This window comes from Ictalurus punctatus, chromosome 26 (genome assembly GCF_001660625.3).
Source record: "Ictalurus punctatus breed USDA103 chromosome 26, Coco_2.0, whole genome shotgun sequence".
In the NCBI taxonomy this organism is placed as follows: Eukaryota; Metazoa; Chordata; class Actinopteri; order Siluriformes; family Ictaluridae; genus Ictalurus; species Ictalurus punctatus.
The window spans coordinates 40,673-52,401 of record NC_030441.2 but is presented as its reverse complement, the minus strand read 5'-3'; the positions used below and the strand labels follow the sequence as shown (position 1 = coordinate 52,401).

The 11,729-nt window shown below is 40.6% G+C and overlaps 2 protein-coding genes across 5 annotated transcripts; both read left to right on the top strand.

Moving 5' to 3' along the window:
* Positions 1-56: 56 nt before the first annotated feature.
* On the top strand, positions 57-6,796 carry LOC108258977 (lecithin retinol acyltransferase). 3 transcript variants are annotated; one of them, XM_017458047.3, is made up of 3 exons: positions 57-345; positions 2,806-3,433; positions 6,285-6,796. In XM_017458047.3, exons 2-3 carry the CDS (start codon positions 2,879-2,881, stop codon positions 6,435-6,437), a joined length of 708 nt encoding a protein of 235 aa, XP_017313536.1. In that variant the 5' UTR covers positions 57-345; positions 2,806-2,878; the 3' UTR covers positions 6,438-6,796. The 3 variants fall into 3 exon arrangements, 2 of the variants coding, with proteins under 2 accessions (XP_017313536.1, XP_017313535.1); XR_008393572.1 differs by lacking the exon at positions 57-345 and having other exon boundaries at positions 1,737-3,433; positions 6,285-6,497; positions 6,589-6,796; XM_017458046.3 differs by lacking the exon at positions 57-345 and having other exon boundaries at positions 1,738-3,433.
* lratb.2 (lecithin retinol acyltransferase b, tandem duplicate 2) lies at positions 6,630-11,584 on the top strand. 2 transcript variants are annotated; one of them, XM_017458044.3, is made up of 3 exons: positions 6,630-6,746; positions 7,617-8,214; positions 10,599-11,584. In XM_017458044.3, the coding sequence occupies exons 1-3, from the start codon at positions 6,721-6,723 to the stop codon at positions 10,752-10,754; spliced, it is 780 nt and encodes a 259-aa protein (XP_017313533.2). In that variant the 5' UTR covers positions 6,630-6,720; the 3' UTR covers positions 10,755-11,584. The 2 variants fall into 2 exon arrangements, with proteins under 2 accessions (XP_017313533.2, XP_053532297.1); XM_053676322.1 differs by lacking the exon at positions 10,599-11,584 and having other exon boundaries at positions 7,617-8,523.
* Positions 11,585-11,729: the final 145 nt, after the last annotated feature.

Here is an 11,729-nt window from a genome sequence, read left to right as displayed (position 1 = left end):
CTGGATTTTGAGGCCAGCGTGTCTGGAAATGATTACTACTTTTTCCCCCATACGTGCACACACATAGACACATGAGCACACACACACACACACACACACACACACACACACACACACACACACACTTGCGCGCACACACACTCATGGCTCTTTGGGGGTTTGTTTTTGTTTGAAAGTTTAAACCACCGCTGTGTTCAGGACATGAGATTGGCTAGCTGTGATTTTTTTCTTCTGAAGAGTAGGAGGTGTTATCGGAGTGTATTCGGTTTCCATTAGCAGGTTTCTGAGGATGCTGAAGCAGACGACTTCCTGTAGCAGACACTGAGCTCTGCTCCTGCACCAGAGGTGATGCTAAAGCCATAAAGCTTTTGAAGTTTAGTCTTCTTAGCTTATCTTCTAGCTGTTCACACAGGAAGTAAGGGAGCACTGAGAGAGACAGAGAGAGAGAGAGAGAGTGTGTGTGTGTGTGTGTGTGTGTGTGTGTGTGTGTTCTCGACCTTTAACTGTTGCACACATGAATAAGTCGTTTATCAGCTGTCTGAGGACAGACTCGGTGTTGGTTAGTGTGTGTACGGTGTCTTGGCCTCATTTTAATGCATCACGTGTTCACACACTCCAATAGAATTCATCTTTCAAACTCACACATTTATCACAACGCCTTGTTGAGCTGATCCACACGAACACTGGCTCCCTGACAGATGAGAAGAAACCAAGACAAATAACCTGTAATTTATCACCGGCCGTCTTTCAGAGCTCTGTGTGGTGCTCCACCCCGAGGGTCCAGCACTAAACCCCTGTAAAGAAGCCGCTGTAACCCTCACTGGGACGTCTTTGTTACGCCGAACACAGGACTGATTTCTCGCTCTGCCACTCCTCACTCCAGGCTCGGACACGGTGGAGGTGGGGGAGGAGCTGCAGAATATCACCGCTTTAACCAGCTTAGGCACAAACACAGTGAAATTTATCTTCTGCTAGCAATATATTTTTCTCCTGACAGCCATCTCGTGGTTTTTTTTTTTTACAGAGAGCTGGCTGACTTTAGCAGTGGGGGATGCTGGGTAATTCAAGCCATATGGAAAACTACTTCATTCTATAGAGGCTAGTTCAGTTAACAACATATCCTCAGCTTAAACACACACACACACACACACACACACACACACACACACACACACACTGGCAGAGTGTTTTCGAATGTGTAAGATGGGAAAGTGGTGAAGCTAAAGAGAATTATTTGAAGTAATTGTTGATATTTGCGGAACTTCTTTTTCAAGCTGAATGATTCTTTAAGATCAGACTGTAAACCCATTACACCCTCCTGCTGTTCAATTCTGGACTGTGATTGGTCAGAAGGTGTTGATTAGTTTTCTACAACAGTAGCGCAGGTTTATATTAACACGCTCGTTCCGATACGTTATCGTTTCTATGGTAACGGCTCGTTCACAGGGACCCGTAGAGCCGACGCTCTGGTTTATAAAGGGATTAAAGATCTGTGTAATAATTGATATGTGAAGTTTCGCGTAAGGAGATGTTTGTTTATCATTTATGGAAGGAGTCTCCAGTGTCAGAGGTAAAGCTGTAACTTTACTTTTTCCCACATCTTCAGGACAGAAGAGTTTATACTTCTTTACGGTTTCTCACTTTTCATCAAATTAACTTGAATAAAGAGAGAAAATAAAGAGAGAATAAAGAATAAAGAGAATAAAGAATAAAGAGAGAAGAAAGAATGAGAGAAGAAAGAGAAAATATAAAGTATATTTCATTCAGTAATAAAATAATGATCTGCGAACGCTGTGGTGTAAGAGGAATAAAACACTTGGAGGTGTGCTGTTATGGGAAAATAATCAGCTTCAGGGAGGAAACAGTAACTCAATCACACCACGCTGTTGATTATTTTCCGATAACTGCACACCACCAAATGATTTATTCTGTACGTGTTACTGATGATGTGTAACTTTCACACGGACTGCTGATCGGACAGGAAGTGGTTTAGTCTGTGAGCTGGACTGCAGTTACTGGGCTTCAGTCTGTGCTTCTGTGGTGCAGTAATATTCTACACAGAGGTTATATGTAATATATTTACATGATTTATTTTAAAACCTTCATTATGCAGTGCATGACCTATAATGAATTATTTAAAAGTGATATTTCTGTGAATGAGTGTATCTTCCTGTGTGCAGTCATACAGGAGGAGGAGAGCCACACGTGCAGATTAAACTCAGATTCACTGTGATGCTCATTTTATTTTATCCTCACTGAATGTGGATTTAAACTACACACTTACAAAATGTAGGAAATGTGTTTGTCCCTGTGATGGAGTGTGATGGAGTGTGATGGGGTGTGATGGAATGTGATGGGGTGTGATGGAGTGTGATGGAATGTGATGGAGTGTGCTGGAATATGATGGGGTGTGATGGAATGTGATGGAGTGTGATGGATTTTTAATGAAGCTAAGAGAAGTGGATGTGAATATATCTGCCATTTCACTTTTTTCAAGTCACACACACAGCAGCAGCAGCTATAAACAGTCGTTCCCTCATCAGTTAATAAAACAGAAAAACTTGTCGGAATGAAGCCTCATTTGCATGTTCTTCACTTTCTCCGGTTTGAGTTGCAATAAAAACACTGGTAATAAAACCGGAAATGCGCTGTGAAGACTGATTGTTTTGGGGGTTTTTTTTGTTTGTTTGATTGTTTGTTGAACCCTCTGTTCCTCGGCAGTGTGTTTAATAAAAAAAAGTCTTCAGTGTTTGTGTTAACGTGTGAAAGTTTTCTTTCTGAACTCTGTAACTCAAATTCCTCCAGATTCTGACGTCACTGCGAGGAGACCCGCAGAGCGCGCGCTACTTCCTCTTTGGAGAGGAGCGGAGACTCGGGCATGATGTTGGACTCGCTGCTGCTGCTGTTGCAGAAAATGTTCTTGTTTGCGCACCGGGACTTTTTCAGCGTCGTGGCATCGAGAGCCGACAAGCCGAGGCGCGCGGAGAGGACGGAGCGCGCAGGAGCGGAAGTCACAGCGCAGCTCGAGCGCGGAGATCTGCTCGAGGTTCCCCGCACGCTGTTCGTGCACTTCGGGATCTACTTGGGCGACGGGAAGGTGGCGCACCTCATCCCCGACATCCTACCGCTTCTCACGCGCGATGAGCTCCGCGTCCGCGCCGTGGTGAGCAACAAGCGGCTGCTGCTGGGAGTGCTGTGCCGCAGAGCCGCCGTGCGCGTCGACACGCTCGAGGACTTCGTGTACGGGGCGCGCGTGCTGCTCATCAACGCCATGGACGGTGTGCTCGGTGTGCAGCCCGCGCCTAACGAGGAGGTCGCGCGCACGGCGGAAAAACTGATCGGCGCTGTTCGCTACAGCCTCCTGTGGAACAACTGTGAGCACTTCGTCACGTTCTGCCGATACGGTACCGGGATCAGCCTGCAGACCGACAAGGTACCGGACACCAACATTCCACTCCAAACCTTTCACCTCAGACTCCCTCACTGGCGGAACCCTTCACTGGTTCCTAAAGCTCTGTAGAAACGGTACCCTTGTCACTGAGGTGGAACCTTCAAGTACATCTTTGGTACTTTTTTCTGAGACTCTAGGGTTAGAACCATTGATTTTACTTCCATGACAACTCTTTTGGAACCATTTATATTTATTCAAAATCAGTAGTTCCAAAAAGAACCGTTGTCACCGGGGTGGAACCTCCAAGGGTACACCTTTTAGTACCTTTAGTGTATAGATTTTACCAGGAACCTCTACATTATCATCACAGGTCCTTGATGTGTAATTATGCATGTAAATGATTTAAAGTAAATGCATCCTCACTCCGTGTAAAAGATGCAGGAACCCCAGTGAGGAACGGTACTGTTCAGTACTGTCTGAGTGTGATTTCAGTAAGAACCTGCGGGTTCTGGTTTTCTAGTTGCAGTTAGTAATGGACTGATTTAAACCAGCTGGACTCCATGAAGCGTCTCAGTGAGAAATATCTCTAAAAATAAAGTTTAAAATCCTCTTGATTTCCTCGGACTGGAGAACATTTCCCTTCCAAACTGCATTAAATACCTTTTACACACAACACGAACACGAGCTTAGTACGACTCCGGGTAAACGCTCAGGGTTTATTATAGAGCTCTACTTCACGTTGTTTTTATGTTGGAAATGTATCAGGTGAAATACAGAAAGTGTTATTGGAGACAGACCTACTGACTTGGGGAGGAAAGTATTTACACCCTGAACCTGGTTTCTCAGCAGTGACCAGATTATTCAGAACAATATCAGCAATCAGTCAGAACCCTGTTTCCTTGTAGTATTTTACTTAAAATCATTATAAAAAAAAATCTCCATGAGCAGAAATCCACAGAAACCCCTTCTGTTTAAAGCAGTTACTGTTTTCACATCGTTGGAATCACATTTCTGGGAAAATCGGATCATTGTGGAATGTAAAATAAGCACTGCCGTTTCAGTGAGTGTGTGTTGGTGAGTTAGAGACGAATCTAAACTCAGTCCTGTAACACGCTGACCTGTAAACACACATCAGTTGATCTCACTTAAAAATTTGAGGAGGGTGGTTGCCTTAAAAAAAATTTAGTAATGTTTACTCGATAACTTAAGTGAACTTAACTTAAACATTCCAGCCCTTCCAACAATTATTTTAAGTTCAGTGCACTAAATTCCACTCAGCTTACTTTCTTAAGTTAAATTAAGTAAACTTTAAATTCATTTAATTATATAAAAAAGCAAGCAAATACCAAAAGTAAAAAAAAAAGTTTTATTTCAACTGAAATATTTTCATTTAAAAATACAACACACACAGTCAAGAAAATTCTGTGAAATTATTTACCAAATTTCACTTCCTAAAGATCAGATAGGTCTTCTGAACTCTCTGTGTGAGGAAACTGGTCCGTAAACATTTTATTCTAAAAGTGCAACGTTACAAAGTTTCTCTTTTTGGTATTGTCGCTGAAAAAAATTATATATATAATATAATACACACACACACACACACACACACACACACACACACACACACACACACAGTGAGGGAAATAAGTATTGGACACATCAACCTTTGTTTCAGTAAATATATTTCCAATGAGGCTGTTCACATGAAATGTTCACTGGACATCAGTATTGTACCACTTTATATATAAATAAAATACATTTCTAATTTCTATAAAATAGGAACATTGCAAATAAGAATTGAATCATACCACAAAATCAGTCAGTGCCAATATGATAAAGATGCATTCAACATTATAAATGAGTCACTTGCTAGTGGAACAGTAGTAGAACAATCCGGAGGCCCGTTTTACTGTTCGCTCATTTTTCAAAGACTGAATTTTGGGAGCAGCTTACCTCCCAGGCTGAGCATTACCTGCTGAATAAAGTGAAACTGTTTTTCATACACTTAGGATAGTCCAGGTACAGGGCATACATCAGTCAGAAAAGAACACAGAAGGCTTGAGGCAGGTCGGCCAGTTCATCCATCACCACACTCCCTTCAAGACCACGCTCACTTTGAATGGGTTTAGCTGAGGACTTTCTGATTGAAGCAGAGGATCCCCACTGGAGCTTGACTGTACGAGTCCGGGTCACTTACATCCCAGCAGAGAAAGAAACAGATTGACGAAAAAATGTCCGCTGAACTCACTGGGTAGGGGCACAAGCGGGAGAAAACGTCCAAAAGTGTTTAAAACAATGTTTTTCACTGTTAACAGACGAAAAAATGTCGGCGAGTTCAAGCGGGATCGTGTCCGCCGCGCGCGAGTGACAAACTAGCTAGTTAAAATCTGAAAACAACGGGTTTATTTACTGCTCACAAACAGCACCTCGATTGGGGGAAACCCCAATAAAAATGAACAGATGAAAAAATGTCCCCTGAACGTGCCTGGTTCAAGCTCAAGCGGGAGAAAACACCCGAAATTCTTTCAAACTATATTTTTTATTACTCACAAACAGCCTGTCAATGGAAAATAGGAACAATAAACACTGACTAAAACACACTTTCTACCCGCTCATCAACACGTCCTCGAATTCACTCGCAACCACGAGAGAAAATATCTTCCCCTGACTCTGCAACAGCTGACCAGTGGGGAGGCGTGGCCAGGACAAAACGCCATCATTTTAATCCATTTAACTTAAAATTATTCACACATTGAGATATGTCTACAGATTAGTAGAATCTACTTACATTTTATAGTAATGCACTCACACTTAAGCAATGAAAGTATGTTGTAATGAAATTGTTAATTCGATATGAAATCTGGGCTAACAGCGTACTCCTTCTCCTCTACAGTTTTGTGAGTGCCTGAAATCTGTTCTCCGGGATCAGAGGAGTGTCCTGGTCACTTCAGTCACTGGGATATTTCTCATATTGTTCCTGGGATTATCCGCATGCACAGCACTTCCTGTCCTTCTCGTCTCCTTCATCCTCTGGATGGTCGGATAAAAGACTTTTATCATGGTGTCTACATCATGCTTCATTACATCTGTGTTCAGTTTAACACAGGTTTGTCTACGTGTGTGTGTGTGTGTGTGTTGTAGTGAGATATCACTAAACTGTACTAACAGTGGCTCTAATGTTTTTATGTTTATTGAAGTTTAACAGTTTTATGTTAATCACGTGTGCCCTGTGATGGGTTGCTCCCCTGTCCGTGGTGTCCCCCGCCCTGTGCCCCGAGCTCCCCGGGACAGGCTCCAGGCTCCCCGCGACCCTGTGTAGGATAAGTGGTATGGAAAATGGATGGATGTTAATCACGTATGTTTTTGTACTCTACTCAGTGAATGTTAATAAATGTTTAAAACAGATTCTTGGTCTCGTATCATTAGATAGATAAATCACTTTATCAATCCCAGAGGGAAATTCACACTTTACATTGTTTACAGTAAGAAAAAAACAATCAAGAGTAACAAAATAAAAGTCTTCGGTAAGATACTGTTATCTACAAATAAGTTAGAGAATAAAACTCGTCAGATTCACTCCCGTGTGATCATGCCTTTACATTCAGTCATTATAAACGTCAGATTTATAATAATCAGGTGCAGGAAAATTCTAATCTTGGTTTTCATGGGACAGTTTATTTCACATTCAGATAAAAACATTTTTTTTTTTTAAAGTTGAAACACATCTGGGAAAAGCAAACGAGCACAGATTTAATTCAACACAATTTCAGTTAGAATTTAATTCAACTACAAAACTTTGACTTTCCAGCCACAGTGACAGTTTACCCAGTTTACCCAGAGCACCCAAATCTACACAGTAGACAGAACAGAACCTAATGTTAGTATTTTAATAAATCATTTTAATCTGTTCTGGAATACTGTGCATATTAATTACAACTAGAGATTTAGAAAGAGTAATAGAGTTGTGTAATAGAGTTCTCATCATAAAGTTGTGTAACAGGACATTTTTAGATTTATTAAAGGATCTGAGATTATTAAAAGCTCACAATAGCCCCATGCTGACCTGACCTCAAACAAAAATAGAAACGTATGAATTCTGTTTTTTTGCATTTTGCCACTTTTTTGTCCGCTTTAGCGAGGAGTGAAGCTGAAGTTGAGTAACCCATTGTGTATTGTGTTTCACTGAACATGTGACATTCTTCTCTATAAATCCGTACGAGAATAGGTCCAGGTCTGTAATCCTCATGCCCCTCCTCAGCCTCCACACGGAGGATAAAACCTTCCAGAGCCTTTCCGAAACGCAACTCATCTCTCCGACGATGTTTCTCCTGCGGTTCCTCAGCACCTTTTTCACAGCACTGATCCCGGACGAGGACAAAAAGAAGCTGAAAGCAGGCACATATGACATCTCCATGTTTAAGCGTGGGGATCTCCTAGAGGTTCCACGAACGCTCTTCACACATTTTGGGATCTACCTGGGCAACAACCGTGTGGCTCACCTCATTCCTGACATCCTGCCCGTTATCTCATCTGATAAAAGCGCCATCTCCGCGATGGTGACCAACAACCGGCTGATCCTGGGTGCGATCATGAAAAAGGCCAGCGTTCGAGTGGACTCTGTGGAGGACTTTGCGTACGGAGCTGAGATTCTGGTGAACAGCATGGACAGGGTGTGCAGTCGGCCGCCGCTCCACGGTGAAGAGGTGGCCAGGCGAGCGGAGAAGCTGACGGGATCCGTGGATTACAGTCTGCTGTGGTTCAACTGTGAACATTACGTCATGTTCTGCAGATACGGAACCAGCATGAGCTTTCAGACCTACCAGGTACAACATCACACAACATACAGTCTGAAAAACTTCTCCTGCTGTGTCCTACTCTCGCATGGCCACTTCATATTGGACTCGCCGTTATATTTTCACACGTGTTTACTTGAGTCCATTTGTGCAATTTCAGGACTTTACATGTTGAACTGTATTTTCGTATGCATGTGTGGGACCGTGGAATCTGTAGACTGACATTTTGTAGTTTTGGATAAAAACTTAAAACTAAATCAAACTAGAGCAGCCAAACTCTGTGTGAGAACCTCAGTCTTCCTTCATGCAGTCATGAACATAAACCCACAGTAATGTCATTTTACATTTTTATATATATATATATATATATATATATATATATATATATATATATATATATATATATATATATATATATATATATATATATATATATATATATATAAAATTTTAAACATTGTGGGTTTTTTTTTGTTTGTTTGTTTTACAAAATGGTTCAGTAGAAGTTTCAGTTTAGAAATGTAGGGATGTTTGTTGTTTTGCAGTAGAAGCAGAAAAGTATTCCTTTAAATCTGTACTTGGAATCTTATATTCCACAGAATACATACTGGGTCACAGCATTCTGTTGACCCGTCTGCTGTCTGAGGCGTAAACGTCTGACTCTAAAACACTGAACGCTTATCCAGCACAGAGGAATATGCCGTATTTGGAACGATGCAAAAGTATTTACCTCCTCTACCTTAACACTGACCTTAGACACAAGACATTTACGTATTTTGCCTATAACGTTATTGTTTTGTCCGTGCGTCTGTCCATCTGAGACACATGATGGAATGTTTGTAGGATTTATATGGAATTATCACTGTAACCTGCAGGTGCACTGATTATATTTTGTCAAGGTCAAATGTCTGAAATGTCTTTAATATATATCTTCCTGTTTGAAGTATATTTGAAAGATATTCCGGTGTACAGATTGGTACCAAGCAGGACTGGATTTGGTAGTGGAAGCGTCTCTGTCGACACCTTTGGCTTGGAGTTCTGCTCATCGTACTGCGGTTTTAAAATGAGAAATGTTGAACCAAGTCCCGGAGAAATGGGGCATTATGAAATGTAACAACAGCAAGACAGGAAATGAGTCTTTATTACTTAATCTCCACTTGTTCAGTGAGGAAGTTGGAACGAGGAAGTGTGTGACACGTCTGTGAACCCGAGTGATGACATGTTCTCAGGTATTTTAATATTGAATATCCAAAAATCAAGATGTGCCTCAATATTTCATTTAAGTAGTTACACTTTACTTAGATACATGAAAATATCTTATTTAGCTAGCTAATAATTGTGTCTTTATTGATGGTTATTTAACTTGTACTGAGGTTGAGATTTTATGCTCTGTATATGATTCAAATATTCAATTCAATTCAGTTTCATTTATATAACACTTTTAACAATAGACATTGTCCCAAAGCAGCTTTATAGAAATCTACAGATGTAAATTTATGTCCTAATCAACAAACCAGAGGAGACGGTGGTGAGGAAACACTCCCTGAGATGACATGAGGAAGAAACCTTGAGAGGAACCAGACTCATAAGAGAACCCGTCCTCATCTGGGTGACACCAGATAGTGAATCATTAGTGTGTGTGTGTGTGTGTGTGTGTGTGTGTGTAAAGACACAAAGTACTGAGTTTTATGTACAGGATGTTCACTGTGAGCAGAATGATTACAACAGTTAAAATGTTAATTTAAAGATTTCAGAAGATGAAAATGTATTTTTCCAGTTACACAGCACGTTAATGCTGAGGTTAAGACACATCATCTCCCACATAATTTACCAAAGTTAAAATTGCACATTTTCAAACTGCATGATATTAAGTTCTTTATATTATTTATAGGTGACTTTTTTTTTGGCGTTGTTGAGGTCTGGATTAAACTCATTCCATTTCAGTGAGCAGTCAAACAGATTAATAATTATAAGAACTTAATGATAAATAAATAAATTGTGTGATGATGTGATTTCCACCACAGTAACTAAATAATGACAGGCCACACGGCTGCGCTTTAGAGCACCAGAGAAGTGTTTTATCTCCATCTGGTGTTCAATCAAAATTAAAACCCAGTCCACTTCACCAACTTTTTCTGAGGAAGTATCCTGGGAATTTGAGTGATATATAATTTTATAATCTTCTTCTGCTTCCTTAATATGTTTAATATTACTCCTTTTTAGTGACTTAAGTGTATAGATGAATTAAATGTACATTGCATCACACCAGCGTTCTTCTGCCCGCAGCCCTGCAACCTGAAACACACGACTTCATCCATTTACTGTTCCTGTAATGTTCTATTTACACATGATCTTGTTCCAAGTCTCAAAGTTATTGATCACGCCTGCTCCTCTCTTCTCTTCTCTTCTCACAGTTCTGTAAAAGTGTCAGGAAGATGGTGTTCAGTAGGACCAGCTCATTCCTGAGTCTTGTGATGTGTGTGTTCATTACGGTGTTCCTGGGCAGTGTGTCGGTGTGTGGAGTGTTACTCATGCTGATCATTCCCTTCACCATATGGATGGCATCGTGACTCTAAAGGTTAATACAGACCATGGTTTACTGGTCTCCATGTAACTTTTTGCATTGTTATTACTGAACACTGTCGTGTAGATTAGGAGTTATCACTGTGTTCATCTCACTACTGATATACATTAGTGTAGAGAATAAAATCTACATCAAGCTGGTGGAAAGTTCCAGATTACGTGTGAACACTGAATCTTATGTGAGAATATCTGAAATAATTTATTTTTTTTATTGTACAATAAACTTGGCAGCACAGTAGCGTTCTCTCCTCACAGTTCCTGCTTCCATCTAGAGCTCAGGTTCTTCCCATGTCCATGCGGGTTTCCTCTGGGTTCTCTGGCTTCCTCCCACCTCCTAAAAGCATGGTAGCGTCTGGACTGGCTAAGATACATTACCATTAAGTGTGCATGAATGAATGAATGTGTGTGTGTGTGTGTGTGTGTGTGTGCGTGTGCGTGCGTGTGCGTGCGTGCGCGCGCGTGCGCGCGCGTGTGTGTGTGTGCGTGCGAGTATGTGACACATTGAAGTTATATCCATGGAGTATTCCTGCCTCACACCCAGAGTTCCTGGGATAGACTCCGAATCCACCACCACACTGACCAGGATAAAGTAAATGAATGTATGCAATGTTTCTGAACAGATTAATAATATGAATGTATTCATATTAATTTGTGGTGATTTTTCTTTTGTCTCTGTCTCAACCAACACACTTTATATTATACTCTTTATATAGCTACTGTGTTTATGGTACATTGAGAAAACCTTATGTGTTTGGAAATAAATTATAAGATCAATGTGTGAATAAATACCATTTATTTCTTTATATATAAAGATGGATTTTGCACCTAACCATGTAAATGATTTTAGAATCATTAAATAAAAATAAATTGAAACTATAAATCCAAAAAATAAATCAGAGGAAGTACTTTCAATTAAATGCCAGATTAAAGATTATTAATCAGTGATTTTTAAAGTTTGACCT

What these genes read in the sequence shown, in the direction of transcription:
- lratb.2 (XM_053676322.1), top strand. Translation starts at nt 6,721, where the DNA reads ATGGAAAATGGATGGATGTTAATCAC. An exon ending in AATGGATGGATGTTAATCAC is followed by an intron (nt 6,747 to 7,616) that starts GTATGTTTTTGT and finishes GTACGAGAATAG; the next exon opens with GTCCAGGTCTGTAATCCTCA.
- LOC108258977 (XM_017458047.3), top strand. Translation starts at nt 2,879, where the DNA reads ATGATGTTGGACTCGCTGCTGCTGCTGTTGCAGAAAATGTTCTTGTTT. An exon ending in TCAGCCTGCAGACCGACAAG is followed by an intron (nt 3,434 to 6,284) that starts GTACCGGACACC and finishes TCTCCTCTACAG; the next exon opens with TTTTGTGAGTGCCTGAAATC.